At 38.1% G+C, this 16038-nt stretch overlaps 1 protein-coding gene across 3 annotated transcripts in view; it reads left to right on the top strand.

Moving 5' to 3' along the window:
- The window catches only part of LOC138753314 (galactocerebrosidase-like), a 57933-nt gene that overhangs the window by 34344 nt on the left and 7551 nt on the right, over nucleotides 1-16038 (top strand). For 2 of the 3 annotated variants that reach the window (XM_069916173.1, XM_069916172.1), the window contains exons 11-15: nucleotides 7518-7607; nucleotides 9765-9851; nucleotides 11425-11569; nucleotides 13463-13643; nucleotides 15341-15504. In XM_069916173.1, the coding sequence (XP_069772274.1) occupies nucleotides 7518-7607; nucleotides 9765-9851; nucleotides 11425-11569; nucleotides 13463-13643; nucleotides 15341-15504 (667 nt within the window). The remainder of the gene's footprint in view (nucleotides 1-7517; nucleotides 7608-9764; nucleotides 9852-11424; nucleotides 11570-13462; nucleotides 13644-15340; nucleotides 15505-16038) is intronic. The other variant, XM_069916174.1, reaches the window with a different exon arrangement.

A 16038-nucleotide genomic window follows, 5' to 3' on the forward strand; every position in this document is an offset into this window, starting at 1 on the left:
CAGTGGTCATGGTGGCCCTGATTATCAGCCTCCTGATTGTTTAAGCAACGGGTGATCTATATCTGTTGCAACCTGCTCACTTGCCCAGGGAGAGGAAATTTAATCTCCCATTTCAGAAGGTAGCATTGGCATTCTGAGATAAATGTTTCAACATTTCAGGGAATAACTTTCTGCCATTCTATGGGCGTCCAACCTGTGTGGTGACAGAAAGGCTTTATTACTCTTTGTGCACAAAATTTGTTCATTACCATAGGTAGAATATTTCTCTTCATTGTCTTAAAAACAAGTAGCATGTTAATTCTGAAGCAGTTGGCCTGTGATATTTCATCTGCCACATGATACTAATAGATGGCTTTGGCAAATTAAGAGTTATTCCCTTTATTCATGTCCCATCATTTTCACTCTGGGCTCTTGGAAGTGCGGGAGTAACTCTAACCGCAGCCATGCAGTGAGTACCTTTACAAGAATAAAATGGCATCAGTGTGTTCAGTTGGATCCCTGTGCCATACGTGCATTTTGGTTGCCACTTCATTGTCAACTTCTATATCTTGAAAGATGATGAAGATATAACTTGCATAAACACCATAAAAATGGTTATAAATAGTATAGGAATGATGTAGAGACTGTGGAGAGAGTATAGAAGAGGTTCACTGGGACTTTGTCAGGAATTGAGTTTATTAGCTATAAGAAGTTGGAGAAATCCGGATCGTTTCCTCTGGAGTCTGAGGTGAAACCTGATAGAAGTCTATAAAATGATGTGAGGTATAAATAAAATGGATAGTCAGTCTTCTTCCCAGGGAGGAAAGTCAAATCTACATCTCTGGTAAGGTAAGAGAGGGAAACTTCAAAAGGAGTTTTGCAAAATAAGTTTTTTTTTACAGTGTGGTGGGTGCCTTGGGAGATGGTATGAGCAGATACAACAGCAACACGGAAGAGGTATTTGGATACATGAACAGGGATACAAATTACATGCCTGCAGATGGGATTAGTTGATAGCAAGCTCAGCGCACATTTGGTTGGACGAAGGGGTTGTTCCTGTGCTGTACTTTGTTATCAATACTTCAAAGGATTTCTCATGCACATGTTCAAGCTTCAATGTCTGCTACCTGAATGGCAATGGCAATGACAATGGCAATGGCTTGGATACTCTGGATACCACTTCAACTCGCATATATAGACCCCTATTCCAAGGAGCGAGTTTATTCGTAGTGCTGCAGCTGTTGACTGAATAGTACTGCAAGAGGTTGCTCAGCAAAACCAACACACTAGGCAAGAAATTATTTCTTTCCATCTTCATGACAATTGGGAACAATTGTTACATGCTGACCTCCCAGTGTTACTCACCTCTTAGGAGAGATTATAATACATCCTTCTGTTGTTGAATGCCACGACAACAAGAACCAAACAGTTCAAAATGCCCAGCAACTTCATTTATCAAACAGCACCAAAGCCATCCATTAATTGACTAATCACCTTTTTGGCCTTGGTGCCTGTCTTCTGTTGTACAATACACAATAAGCTGCAGCCAAGATGATGAATGGCTGCTTGCTTGTAACAGGAAATAATTCAGACAGCCATGAAGAATGAGAGGAGATTTGATAGAGGTATGTAAAATTAAGAGGTGTATAGATAGAGTAAATGCAAGTAGGCTTTTTCCACTGAGGTTGAATGAGTTAAAACAAATAGGGGTCATGGGTGAAGGGAGAAAATATAAAGGGCGCTTCTTCACTCAGTAGTGGGAGTGTGAAACGAGCTGCCAGCTGAATTATAGATAATAGGTGCTGGAGTAGGTCAATTGGCCCTTCGAGCCAGGACTGCCATTTATCGGATCTTGGCTGATCTTTCCCTTTCAATAACCAATCCCTTCCTTATCCCCATAACCCTTAACTCCCCTGCCCACAAGAGCCTTATCCAACTCTCTCTTAAATCTATCCAACGAATCCACCCCCACTACCCTCTGGCAATGCATTCCACAGACCCACAACTCTCTGGGTAAAAAAATTCTCCTCATTTCTGTGTTAAGTGGCCTTCCCTGTATTCTTAAACTATGCCCTCTAGTCCTAGTCTCACCCATCATTAGGAACATGTATTCTGATTTCACCCTGTCAAGCCCTTTGATAATCCTAAATACTCCAATCATGTATCCCCTCATCCTTCTAAACTCCATCGCATATAATCCCAGTCTTCCTAACCTATCCACGTATGACAATCCTGCCATCCCTGGAACTAACCTCGTAAACCTGTGCTGCACTCCCTCTAGCAAGTATGCCCTTTCTTAAATATGGGGACCAGAACTGGATGTAATACTTCACCTGAGGGCATCTCTACTCCTATACTCCAATCGCCTCTTTATGAAAGCCAACATACCGTTCGCCTTCTTCACCACATCCTGAACCTGCATACTAGTTTTAAATGAATGGTGAATGAGTACGCCCAGATCCCTCTGCATTATCCCACTCCCCAGCCTAACTCCATTTAAATAAATTCTGCTCTCTTGTTTCTGCCTCCCAAATGGACAACCTCGCATTTACTCATATTAAACTCCACCTGCCATCTTTCCTCCCACTCCCCTAAACTGTCCAAGTCCCCTTGCAATTTCCTGACATCCTCCTCACTCTTTACACTACCACCCAGTTTAGTGTCATCTGCGAATTTGCATATGTAGTTATTAATCCCCTCATCCAAATAATTTACATAAATGATAAACAACTGAGCACTCAATACCAACCCCTGCAAGACCCCACTCGTCACATCCTGCCAACCAGAAAATGACCCGTTTATCCCAACCCTTTGTTTCCTATTTCTCAACCAACTATCTATCCATGACAGCACCCTACCCCCGATACCATGCTCCTTGATTTTGCTAACTAGCCTTCCATGTGGGACTTTTATCGAAGGCTTTTTGGAAGTCCAAGTACATCACATCCACTGGCTCTGCCGAGTCCACTCTCCTTGTTACGCCCTCAAAAAATTCCGTGAGATTAGTCAAGGAAGATTTTCCTTTAAGGAACCCATACTGACGAGCACCGATACTATTATTCCTTCTTAATTGCTCTGCTATTTCTCCTTTAATAATGGATTCCAATATCTTCCCCACCACCGACGTCAGGCTGACCAGTCTATAATTTCCCGTATCCTCTCTCCCTCCCTTCTTAACATCGGCCACTCTCCAGTCTGCAGGCACTTCCCCAGAATCTAAAGAACTTTGGAAAATGTCCACTAGTGCTTCCACAATTTCCAGAGTAATCTCTCTAAGCACCCTGAGATGCAGCCCATCAGGCCCAGGGGACTTATCAGGCCTCAGTTGTAACAATTTGCTCACAACACCTGGATCTGAATATCCATCAAATTCTCTGTTTCCTTAGGTAATTTCACCAAGTCCCGAGATACTAATCTCACCCATCATTAGGAACATGTATTCTGTTTTCACCCTGTCAAGCCCTTTGATAATCCTAAATACTCCCTACCCCTTATCTGATTATAACCTATATTCTCCTTGGTGAAAACAGATGCAAAGTAATTGTTAAATTCCTCAGCCATCTCCATGTTCCCATTAATAATTTCACCTTTCTCCATTTTTAAGGGCCCAATTTTGGCCCTAACCAATTTCTTCCTTTTAACATAACTAAAGAAGCTTTTGCTATCCCATTTTATATTACTTGCCAATTTACCCTCATACTTTATTTTCCCCTCCCAAATGACTTTCTTAGTTTGTCTCTTGTTTTTTTAAAGACTTCCCAATCCTCTAACCTCCCACTCTGCTTTCTGCTTTGCCATCTTATACTTATTTCTTTTGGACCTGATACTGCACTTGATTTCCTTTGTCAACCACAGCTGCCATTTGCTCTTCAAAGAGCCTTTCCTCCTCTTTGGAATGAATCTATTCTGAATCCTGTGAAAAATAACTAGAAATATCTGCCATTTTTGCCAAGTTGTCCTCCCAGCTTGAATGTTCTTCCGTTTTATTTTGACTAGCTCCTCCCTCATAGCTGTATAATCACCCTTATTTAGCTGTAGCATGAATGTTTCTGACTTCCTTCTCTTCTCCCTTTCCATTTGCAGATTAAAAGTAATCATATTATGGTCACTATTACCTGATGGCACCCCTACCTCAGGGTCCCTTATTAACTCCACGTTGTTGCACAGTATCAAGTCCAGAATCGACTTCCCCCTGGTAGGTTCTGTCACAAGCTGCTCCAAGAATGAATCTCAGAGGCATTCAATTAACTCACTCGTGCTTTCCCACCTACTTGATTTTCCCAGTCCACTTGCAAGTTGAAGTCACCCATAACTACTGTATCACTACCACTCTGAATTGCCATTTTTAATTCCTTATTTATACTGATTCCCACATCTGAGCCACTGTTCGGAGGTCTATATATGACCCCCATTATGGTTCTTTTGCCTTTGCAATTTCTCAACTCTCCAAACAGACTCTACTCCACCTGATTCAATGTCTTTCTTTCCTTTCCATCACCTGAATTTCATTCTTCACCAACAGAGCCACCCCACCTCCTCTACCTAATTTTCTGTCTTTTCGATGGGACGTATACCCTGGAACATTAATTTCCTAATCCTGTCCCTCCTGCAGCCATGTCTCTGTTACTCCAATAACATCATATCCTCCAATGTCCATTTGAGCCTCAAGCTCATCCATTTTATTCCTTATACTCCATGCATTCATATACAATACCTTGAAACTATACCACCCTGCTCTCTCCAGTTTGCTGCCTGACACCCTCTCTGAAACTCTCCTATCCCTCTTTGCTCCCTCCAACTTTGAAATTTCACAGTCTATTGGAACTACTATGTTCTCCTTCCTATCCATTTCACTATCAGTCTGGTTCCCCTCCCCCTGCCAATTCAGTTTAAAACATATCCAACAGCATTATTAAACCTTGTTGCAAGTATATTGGCCCCCTTTGTATTTAGGTGCAACCCATCCTTCCTGTAGAGGTCATATCTTCCCCAGAAGAGATCCCAATGATCCATGAACCCAAAACCTTGCACCCTGTACCATTCCTCCAGCCATACATTTAACTTCCTAATTCTTTTCATTTTTGCCCCATCCTGCACACAACATGGGTAGTAACCCTTAGATTATGACCCTGGAGGTCCTGCTTTTTAATCTCTGTCCTAGCTCACGGTACCCCCTCTTCAGGATCTCCTCTCTTAATTTGTCTATGTCATTGGTACCCACGTGTACCCGGACATCCGTCTGTTCTCACATTCCTCTCAGAATATCATGAACCCATCCCACACTCTGGCTCCTGGAAGGCAACATATAATGCGGGAATACTTGTCGGGTGCGCAGAACCTTCTGTCTGTTCCCCTGATGATGGAGTCCCCCTGATGATGGAGTCCCCCAATGACCACCTTGACTCTCCTCCTTCCATTCTGCACCGCTGGCTCCTTTGATCCAACCTCAGACTGGTCATCTACCTCAGCATCATCCAATACAATATATTTGTTGCTAAGAGGAGTAGCCACTGGCATGCTCTCCACTGACTGAGCAACCTTCCTCCCACCCTTGACAGTAGTCCACTTACCTGACTCCCCCAGTCTGGGGGTAACCACCTGCTTGAAAGTCATGTCAATAACTTCCTCACTTTCCCTAATAAGCCTCAGATCATCAAGTTAAAACCCCAGTTCTTTAATTTTATCCTTTAATAGTTGCATCCCGGTACACCCCTTGCACGCATGTGCTCTGGGGAGGGTAAAGGTCCTTTCATTTGCCTCCTCGCTTTCCCTGATGAGCAATTGGTCCCAATGCAGGCTCAATTTTGACATGTAGAAAAAAATTTGGACAGGTACATGATGGAAGAGATCTGGAAGGATATGGTGCAGGTCAATAGGGCCAGAAGAAAATATTTTAGCACGCTTTAGTGTTCTATTTTTCAGTGGATGAAGGCAAACAGCTCTGAGTTAAGATTGTATGATGTCAGATGATGCCATCTCACATCAGCAGTTTGGACCAACTGGTTGTTGCGCACTATTAAAAGGGCCAGTAAAGGAGAAATAACTGCTGATTATCCTTGATGGGAAAATGATCGATGATTCCAGTAGACTGGATGGCAAATCCTTGGGACCATTGAAACAGGAGGTAGGGGTCTGGACTCCAGTAAATCACAGCTTCCACTGCACTGCTCATATTTTGAGTGATTTCTGCCAGTGCTGCACAGGGAATGAGAAATTGGCCATCTGGACATAACATTACAAATGTTGATGTGGAGCTGGCTGCCATTTGCTTGTTGAAAAGAACGTAATCCAGCCTCAATACAAATCCTTTCACCTGGTTGGGCTGGACTCCACAGTGGTGCTAGATCTCTAATGCAGGCTTTCAAATAAGCCATTTTAGCACATAGCACCCAGTGTGAATGAACCTCTGTCCCTCAGAGTGGAAAGGGAACAAAGGAACAGAAAGATCTGTCGGTGCAGATAATGACGTGGAGTGCGAGTTTACATCAAAAGAAAAGAGGAGCCTTACATTAAATACAATAGCGAAAACCTACCGGGAACAAACATTACCTAAGTTGATGGAAGGAGAAGAAAAGAAAAGAATGGACTCAGTAGAATTTCTGGTGTATTTTTGTTGAATGACAACATTGTCTAACTGAATTAATGCAACCTAGATTGTATAACTAAAATGGATGAGAGGGGGGGGGGTGGGGGGGTGGCTTGGGAGGAGGGAGGGGGGAGGGGGGAGGGAGAAAAAGTCACTGTAAATGTGTGGAAAAGAAAAAGTGTACATCATGGCTATTGTGATTTATGGTGTGAAAAATAAAAAATTTAAAAAAAAAAAAAAAAAAGAGGAATGTCAGAAGTTTTGTTAAACAAGCTTGTTTACAATACTGTAAACATTTCAGCATTCCAGATTATTTTTAAGAATATGGAAGCACTCTGTGGTTCTATCTACAAGGGAATATTTCACAGATTGTGGTCTTACTTCTGAGAATGGTTGGAATTTGTAACTTGCTACAGCAAAAGTGTTGCAACAACATTGTTGTCATTCATAGGGAAGTTAGATAAACTTGAGAAGTCCAATAAATAAGTTAGTCTGCAAGATTCTATGAGCCAGCACCTTTTTGTTTTGTTAGGAATATATAAATGAGCACCACATCAAGGGCCAAAGGGCCTGTACTGTGCTTTAATATTATGTGTTCTGTGATAGATCAAGCAGTGAGGATGAAGAACATAAACGTTCACAGCTGACTGCTTTATTTCCATGCTGGTACTACTGCAATACACCAAAGTGCTGGAGAAACTCAGTAGGTCACGTAGCATTGTGTTCGGAAACCAACATTTTGGGTATTGCACTCTATCCCAGCATCTGCAGACGTTCTTGTTTAACTCTGACCCTACTACATAAAACTTTCCCGTTTATAAGCAAGATGTACTTGAACTCCTTGATTTCATACAGCTTTAGAATTCCGTCTACCATTACATTATATTTTGTCTTATAACTGGTATATTTGAATATTGACCCACATTTTAAAGCTGTTTTTTTTTAAACTTAGACTCACAACCATTCAGCATGCATCCGGCCTCCACTGCTACCTTTCAAGGTCTTTCAGCAGAATGTGACTTTTCAGTTGCAAGGATCATTTGTAAGTAGCACAACTAATCAGATTTCAGATTCAGATGATCAGATTGCAGATTTATTTTCCGAGTATAAAAATATCATCACCCTGAGATTCTTTTACCTGCAGGCGAGGCACTTCTTGGCAGAGCAAAAAAAAACTGACTCAATGTACACATGGAAACAAATAAAGAAATGTAAACAAACTGTGCAATACAGAAAGATAGGAAAAGATTAATAATAAAATGCACAAGTAAGAGTCCTTAAATAAATCCTTGATTGAGTGTGTTGTTGAGGAGTCTAATGGTGGAGGGGTAGTAGCTGTTCCTGAACCTGGTGGTGTGAGTCTTGTGGCAGCTATACCTCTTTCAGTATCTTTATGGGTTATGTCAATGCATTTGTCACTACCAAACTACTGGTGGTCTTGTAAAAGGTAGGAAACCTTTAACATGCTTATGTCCAAATTCTCATAGAATGTCCTCCTGTTCTTCAGCTAAATCCATGGTAGTTCACATTATTTATTACTAAATATTTATTTTTTTCTGTATTGCAAGTCAGTTTATTTACATTTTTTTTGTTTGCATTTATCTCTTTTGTATGCATATCTTTACTGAGTACAGTTTATATTTGTAAGTAGAAAATCTACCTGGCTTGCAGGAAAAAGTCTCTTGCAATTGCGTGTGATATTATGCATTCTGAAAAGTATGAACTTCAATCTAATAGGCTCCAATCTGGTTCCACCACAATCAGATACTGTTTGACTATGTGCCAGCTTCTCCAAATACAGGGAATGGAAATAAGCCAATCTCAGAGTAATACCTTTAATCAGTTGATAGTGAAAAAGAAGTTTAGTTAGAAAATGTATTTTTTTTCTAAGTTTAATTGATTCAAAATCATTCCTTGCTTCTATTACGTTGAAGTTGGGTGTATGTTTTGAGGTCACTTCTAAGGCATATTTTATGAACTTAATCCCAAGGAACACAGAACTCCCAGGGAGTGACAGTGTGGCTGCTGGGCCAATTTATATTGGGGGAAAGCCAGAAGAATGATTCCAGCAGGATTTGTTTAGTTTTATTTAATGCATTCTTCACCTGTATCCAGAGCTTGGAACTTGGACATGAAAGTATCTTTGTTACTAGAGGAAGACAGCGAGCTATTGCGAGAAGGAGGAAAGGAATAGGATGAGCCAGAAGAAGGGGGATGTCTGGGTGTCGGGGGGAAAAAACAATAGACCAGAAAAAGGATCCAAGGTTTTGTGGCCAGGTACAAGGCTATAGTTGTGATCTGAGAAAATGCCAGAATGGTGGATAGGAGGAGTACAGGAAAGTGATTGTTAATGAGTTAAACAGACAAGTTGGCTCCTTAATTGAGAGAAGATTAATTCTTGTCTTCCTTTCATCTTTAGTTTTCCCAAGAACTCAAGATAAATTTTGGAATATTTGATGAGAACTCTTAATGTATTTTATGCTGCCAACTGACCATCTTGGGCAAGATTACATTATGTAACCAGGACCCACCTCTGTTAAAAATGAAAGGGGTGGAGGAACAGTGCCTTTGGGATTCAAATATGATTATTTTAACATTCCAGTCATAAACCTATTTCTGAGATTTAAAACTCCTCCTCATTTCCCACAAAGATCTCCTTTTCCAGCACAATGGCTTCAATACAAATTTATCCCAGTTTTGTGATAGAATATTAGATGAACAAATTAAGAGACCCTTCCTTAAAAGTGGTGCCTTGGATCTAAAATGCTTTGTAACTTTTAAAATGTCCAGTCTTTTGAAGGTGTGGAAAGGACATTAGAGATGCAGGAAATTTCAGATGCTGGACTTTGGGACAAAAAGTCCAATCTGCTAGAGGAACTCAGTGGGTCAAAGCAGCATCAATGGGAGAAACAGAGTGTTCAACGGTTTTGATCGGAAACTGACGTCAAAACCAATGAAGCCAACACAATAAATTCAATTTAATTTTGCATTCAAAAGAAAGAATGGTTATGTTTTTTAAATACCATCTTGCATAAAACATTGCTGATTGGCTACCACTTCTATTATGTTGGATTGTGTTAGGACATTTATAATGTAGCCTATATTTGCAGGTTTAAGTTGGTGTCCTTGAATTTCTATGCGAAGTTCTTAATCTTGGAATTTTGGATAACATTGATTAAATATTTGCAATTCCCTTCAGAAGCAGATTGAAATTTTAAAAGTATGGCATTCAAAATTTAACTACGACAAGAAGGCCAAGTTTTTTTCTCAGCTTTCTGACATCAAGGTAATTCACATGTTTACTGTTCTTGTCCAATTAAGATTAAACACATAATTTATATTATTGGAATATCATTTTATATTGGGAAGATTGTATAGTATTAATCGACAGCAGAAATTTGATGCAATTTATTCTTTTGATAATGGTGCAATTCTCAATTAGAAATGCCTCTAGCTATTCAATTACTACTCTTGCCATTGCCACTTTTTCTTCTCTAACTTAAAATTTGGATCATTTCCCAAATCTTTGCCATTACTATTTTTGGTGTCTGTGACGTGTGAAGAATGCATTGGCTTCTTGGATTTATTTTAAATGAAAGTCAGATTTGTGTGATACACTTGCAATTATGGAATGTGCCATCTCTTGATGAGTTAAAATTTCTCATGGCAATTACTGACTCTCAATTTCGTAAAATATGATGCTTTATGGGCTTTTTCCAAAATAAAGGCAGTGAAGAGAAAAGGCTGCTTTTCTTCAGTGTGACTCTCAGTCCATGTTCATTGGTCAGATTCTGCTGCTTTCAAGAAAACCAAGAATGTTTAGTCAAAGCTCTGTTAATGTTGCACACTTTTCAAGAACATATATAAAAACATGATTATGTACCCTTATGGAAAATTGCAGCATATTTTATTTATGTTGGTCCCCATCATGCTCAAGTACGTTTATTATTCTCCTTTTCTAAGCAAAATATCCAAATTGTTGGTGAATCACCACCTAATCAGACAATGCATTCAAGATTATTGTAACTTGCATTGCAAAAAAAAATGTTTTTTTTAAAATATTTTAAATATGTCTTTTGACTCACTCACCAATCAAGGTAGCCTCTTCTTGTTTTTTTTATCAAAGCCCACAGTATGGAAAACCCCTATTGTTCCTGTACTTCACCATCTCAGAAGAACAGCCTTGCCTCTATCCACGGTGCACGAGTATGTGAAGGGAACAGAAAAATTAACATTAAATTCTTACGTTATACGGATTATGGAAATGTCTGATCAATCAGTGTCTCATTTCAGTTCCTTTTTTTTCCCAACTACGGAAGCTTAAAAATTCAGGTAATGGCTTTCCAGTAGATACCTACACATTGCAATTCTATAGTTTCTTCGACATGAATGCAATGGCAGACTGCTGCTCGTACCTGATACTTGACATGTGCAAACAGCATGACCTGCCAGCATGTTGTCCAAAGAATTGCGCTTAAGGTTCGAACAAATGTTTGTTTCATTTCTAGTTGAGGCGCACAAAATGTAAATACAATAATAATGCTGCCCTTGAGATTTAGCACTAAATAAACTCCAGAGATTTTCTTGTCTTTCAAGTGAATTTAGCCCAGCAGCAAAGTAGCATGCTTGTGATTCTGTTGCATTGAACCTGGTGAATTTATGTTTTATTTATGTTATAAAATGTATTATGTTATAAAATTTGTTTATTCATAAATTTTATATAAAGCTCATTGGATTTCATTTTATTCAAATATCAAACAGCAAATTTGTAGTTGGTACAGGAAACGCATGGAAAATTCTCCTGCTTTTTAAGTGAAAGTATTGCAAATTGAAGAATTTTTTTACATTAAATTCTACAGCTCGCCAATGGATCATTTTCAATGCCTTTGGAAGTAGATGAAATATGGACCCTGACCACCATCAGCACAGGGAAACATGGCAATTTTCCAGAGCCACCTTCCTCCAACTCATTTCCTAAAGATTACAGGGATAATTTTAATGTCAGTAAGTGATCTGTTGAAAACATTTTTAGCCACTACATTTTGGTATTCATATCCAAGAAGGAATGCTAAGGTAAGTACAGGTGCCATGATTTTATGGCATTTTATATCCTGGACTCTTTCAGAATAAAAGATAATTTAGTAAATTCTAGGTAAACTTGGAAAATACAGGTGTACATAACTTTTCATACACCACTTGAAGCATTTGAACTTGTATATTTTTTCTCCATAATTTGGGGTATTGGGTTTTGTATTGCTAAATTTTAATTTTAGAACTATTTAGTGATACTTGGAAACTAAATGTACAGCTAGTTTGAATGAATTGTTCAGCACTAAATACCAAATTTGGGGCACCATTTGTTCCAGTGGTCGACTCATATCTTGTTAAAAGGAGTCGATGATAATTGGCATTTGTGTACTTTATTTTCCCAACACCCTGTAGTATTCAACTGTAATTTTTCGCTGAGGATAAAATATTCAGAACTTCTCTATACAACTCAACTTGAATTTTAGATTTTGACATAAGTTCTGAGTGGTTACAATTGATGTAATATTTTGGATAGCATTTAATTGATTACAATTCTGCAGTGTATGTTCTTAAACTTTTTTTTCACATATTTGAGAAAAAAAAATTAGATGGCCGAATACAGTAATACCCCCAGTATCCGGATTGGTAAGTGCCCGATAACCAAATTTTCCCATTACTTGACTCATTCTTACAATGCCTAACTAAAACACCAACATTAAGAATAAACAGTTTAAAAGACCAAAGACAGTGCAAAATGTAATTTAGAAAAAAATCTGTATTATAAGCCTTAATTATATAAAGTTCATTTTATTCAGGTAATTCCAGTAAACTTGCAAAATTTAAATGGTGCTGTAACAATGTTTGTCTAACTGCCATGCTAACTGTGTAGCCATCATAATTAACCGCACCCCCCCCTTCAAGTTTCAGATAAAGCTTTTTCTAATATGCTTAATAATATAATTAATGATGATAAAGACTTGTTAAGCAGGGATAGGGCGACACTTTGAGAGAGTCACCCTAGTGGCGAGCACCATCGGCCTGCTCTTCATCCTAGGCAACACCATTTTATTCAAACACAACTTTATTCAAACAGCTGCTGCGGGAGGGCATGACTCCACGGGCTGAATGTTCAATCCTATCTTAGCCAAGATTTGTGTGTTGCTTCGGAGAACATTTACTATTACAATTTTAAACTTTTATTTAAATTTTTTTTTCTTATTTAAATTTTTTAAATTATTTATTTCAGCTTTTATTTTAAGCCGGAAAATGGGTAGTTTACTGCAACTAGATTAAGAGAGTTTAAATACCTATTGCAAGTATAAATGAATTTTTGAGCAGCTGTAATTGTCCTGAAGCATAATTATTTACAATTGTGTAGAATGGAGACTATCATTAAAATTTTGCATTTGTTTCTCCTCCAAGCCACTCCTGTGATTCTATTAAAAGTGCACACATAGTATTATCAATCAAATTGGAGTTTGAAAGCTGTGCCCCAAAACTTGTTGCAGTGCTGTTTAAAAAAGATCACATTATTTTTATTAAAAAGGAATAATGTTTTGAATTCTGACAATAACTTTTTCAAATCTTAGATACAGATTCTGCTGAGTTTTTAAAGAAGAGAATGGTTGAGCGTGCCATCCAGATGTGTGTTGACGAACTGATAATTGTTTTAAATATAACTAATTATTTTAAGTCAAAATCCTAAGCTTGAAAGTGGGCAAATATCATTTTGTTATTCTCTCATCTTTCAAAAGTGTGTATATCTTTTTATCATCTTTGAGGTACATAAGTAGAATTTTGGAGAGCTAAATACTGTAGTGGATAGAATTTCACAAAATTAACAATCTTTTTCAATTTGCTATGATTCAGAGACTCCACCATTCAGTGAAGCTCCTTATTTTTCTGACCAGACTGGAGTGTTTGAATATTTCATGAACTACAGTGATCCTGGCGACCATGTATTTACTTTGCGACAGGTTGTTACACAGCGACCCATAACTTGGGCAAGTGATGCTGACCAAACAATTAGCGTTATTGGTGATTATGCATGGTGAGGTTTTGGTTTATTTTAATTTATAAGTTTGAAATACAACTTTCACTGGATGCACAATCTTGATTTTTAAACTCTAGTTTCAATTGCCACATAATCTTTTCATTGGTTTTTGATCACTTGACAAAATGTCTCGGGTGACTAATCCTGATGCAGTGAAAAGCTAGGATACTTAATAGCCTTGTGATCACCTGTCATTGTATCAAACCTTTACAGCTTATCAGTTGATTGTGCCACAGAGCCAGATTGGGGTCACAGATTTTGTTTTCAATTGAGCAGAGAAAGTTTTGGAAATTTTTAAGAGAACCCAAATTGAGTTCCCACTGCACCATTGTGGACACTGACAACAAAAGTTCATCAGACCTTGAAAAACAAGGAACTACCTCTCCGAGGAATACATCATGGCCTCATGGCCTTCAATGTATCATCAAAACCATCAGTCACTTTAGAAATGAGTTCAAGACCTCAAACCTGGCTCAAAACTTGTGGTCTATTGCCTGCTTCTGAGATCTGGACTACCACAGAAAGAATCCCAAGGCACTGAAAAATTACCACCATTGTTGTCTCCAAATTCATATGCCATTGCCTGCTCGTAGACCAAAATCCCGATTTTTTTTTTTTTTTTAATTTTTAAAATTTTTTTAATTATTTATTATTATTTTTTTAAAATAAATTAGGAATGCAGAGAACCCCTAAACTAGTCCTGGAAGGAGCACACCAGCTCACGAACTACCCAGCCACCTGCCACACATTCCTGCCCTGACAGTGTAATCATGTGTGGTTCCCACATTGGCCATATTAGTCAATCATAACCCCCAAAAATTTTGTAGAAGCAAGTCACAGAAAATGGTACAGAATTTAAGATTAGTTGTTGATACTGCTCTTTTTTTCATTATGTATCTCATTATATTTGTAATCATAAAGGGTTCATAGTGATTAAATTCTGCTGATGTTTGATTTATCCAATATATTTTTTAGTGAAACTCATTCTTATCATTTAGGTGGTCAGCCCTTTGGCAGATCCAAATTTGCATGGCATGTGCTGCTTTTAAACTGGTCCCATTACCGGTCCCAATGGAATTGTAATTGAATTGACTCATTGATCCCATTCAAAATTCTCATCAATTTCTTTGTAGGAAAGTAACATTTGTCCAGCCGTCCGACAAGACAAAATTGCACTGAATGGATATTCATACATCAAATAATTCTGTTGTCTGCAAGAGTTGTCACATAGATGTGTTCAATCTGCTGAAATAGAGCATACTCGTATTTTAATTTTATTGCAGACATCAGCACAGCATGCAGATCCTTTTGGATGTGATCTCTTTTTAGGCAATCACTCAAGAGTGAGATGGTTATCTTCAACTTGGTTTTGTGGGTCTTTGCCTAATACTTAAAATAAATATTGAAATCTGGTTAGTTACTGTTGAAATGTAATTTGAACTAAATATACTGAGATGTTTGCAGGCAGTTCTAAAAATCTGCATTTGCAAATTGATATTAGTTGCGTCAAAGGTTTAAAAGCTAAATGATATGAATTTAAGAAATAACCTGAACAACCAGGAATATTTTGTGCTGTAATACAAAATATGTCTTTTATATGTCAGTTCATGTCTTTAATGAATGTTAAATTCTGAGGTAATCCTTGTCCTGGTTCATTATAGTGGTCAGTGCTAAATGTGAATCGTGTTTTCCAGGCAAGATGTAAATATTACTTGTGATGTACTCATTGAGACGGCCAATACTGGTGGTGTGTTCATTGCTGGAAGGGTTAATAAAGGAGGAAAATTTATTCGACATGCTGAAGGCTTGTACTACTGGATCTTTGCAGATGGGGAGTACAAAGTAACAAATGATCTGCGTAAGTTTTATTTATTATAACTTCAATCTGCCTTTGTAGTCCAGTTCATTTGTATACCATTACATCATTTTAAGAAAATTATTTTCCTATTAATTAATTTGCAGCCAAAAATGTATTGGCTGCAAGTAAGAACACAGTAATTTGACGTTTGAAGCAACTCTAACAAGGAATTCAAGTAATTCTATCACCTATGGTTCACCATTTCGTACAAAGCTTTCATTACATAATGCAACGTGGCATCTTTATCTTGTATCATCAACACCTTCTACAAATTGTAGAAAATAAAAACCTTCTAAAACCAGGGAACAGTAGGTGCTGAAATCTGAAATAAGGATCGATGGTGATAATCACCAGGTTAGGCAGGCATCTGAAGAGAGAGAAAAACAGTAAATGTTTTGGAGCAGTGATTTTTCAACAGAACTAATTTCAATTTTTTTGGTAGCAAGTTCTGATCTGATAACAGTTCATTCCAGATCTCATTTTGAAATTTGAATTCCTCAAAGTGTCTGTGAAAGGGGGTATACATACCATTGC

Source organism: Narcine bancroftii, chromosome 2 (genome assembly GCF_036971445.1).
Source record: "Narcine bancroftii isolate sNarBan1 chromosome 2, sNarBan1.hap1, whole genome shotgun sequence".
Classification (NCBI taxonomy): Eukaryota; Metazoa; Chordata; class Chondrichthyes; order Torpediniformes; family Narcinidae; genus Narcine; species Narcine bancroftii.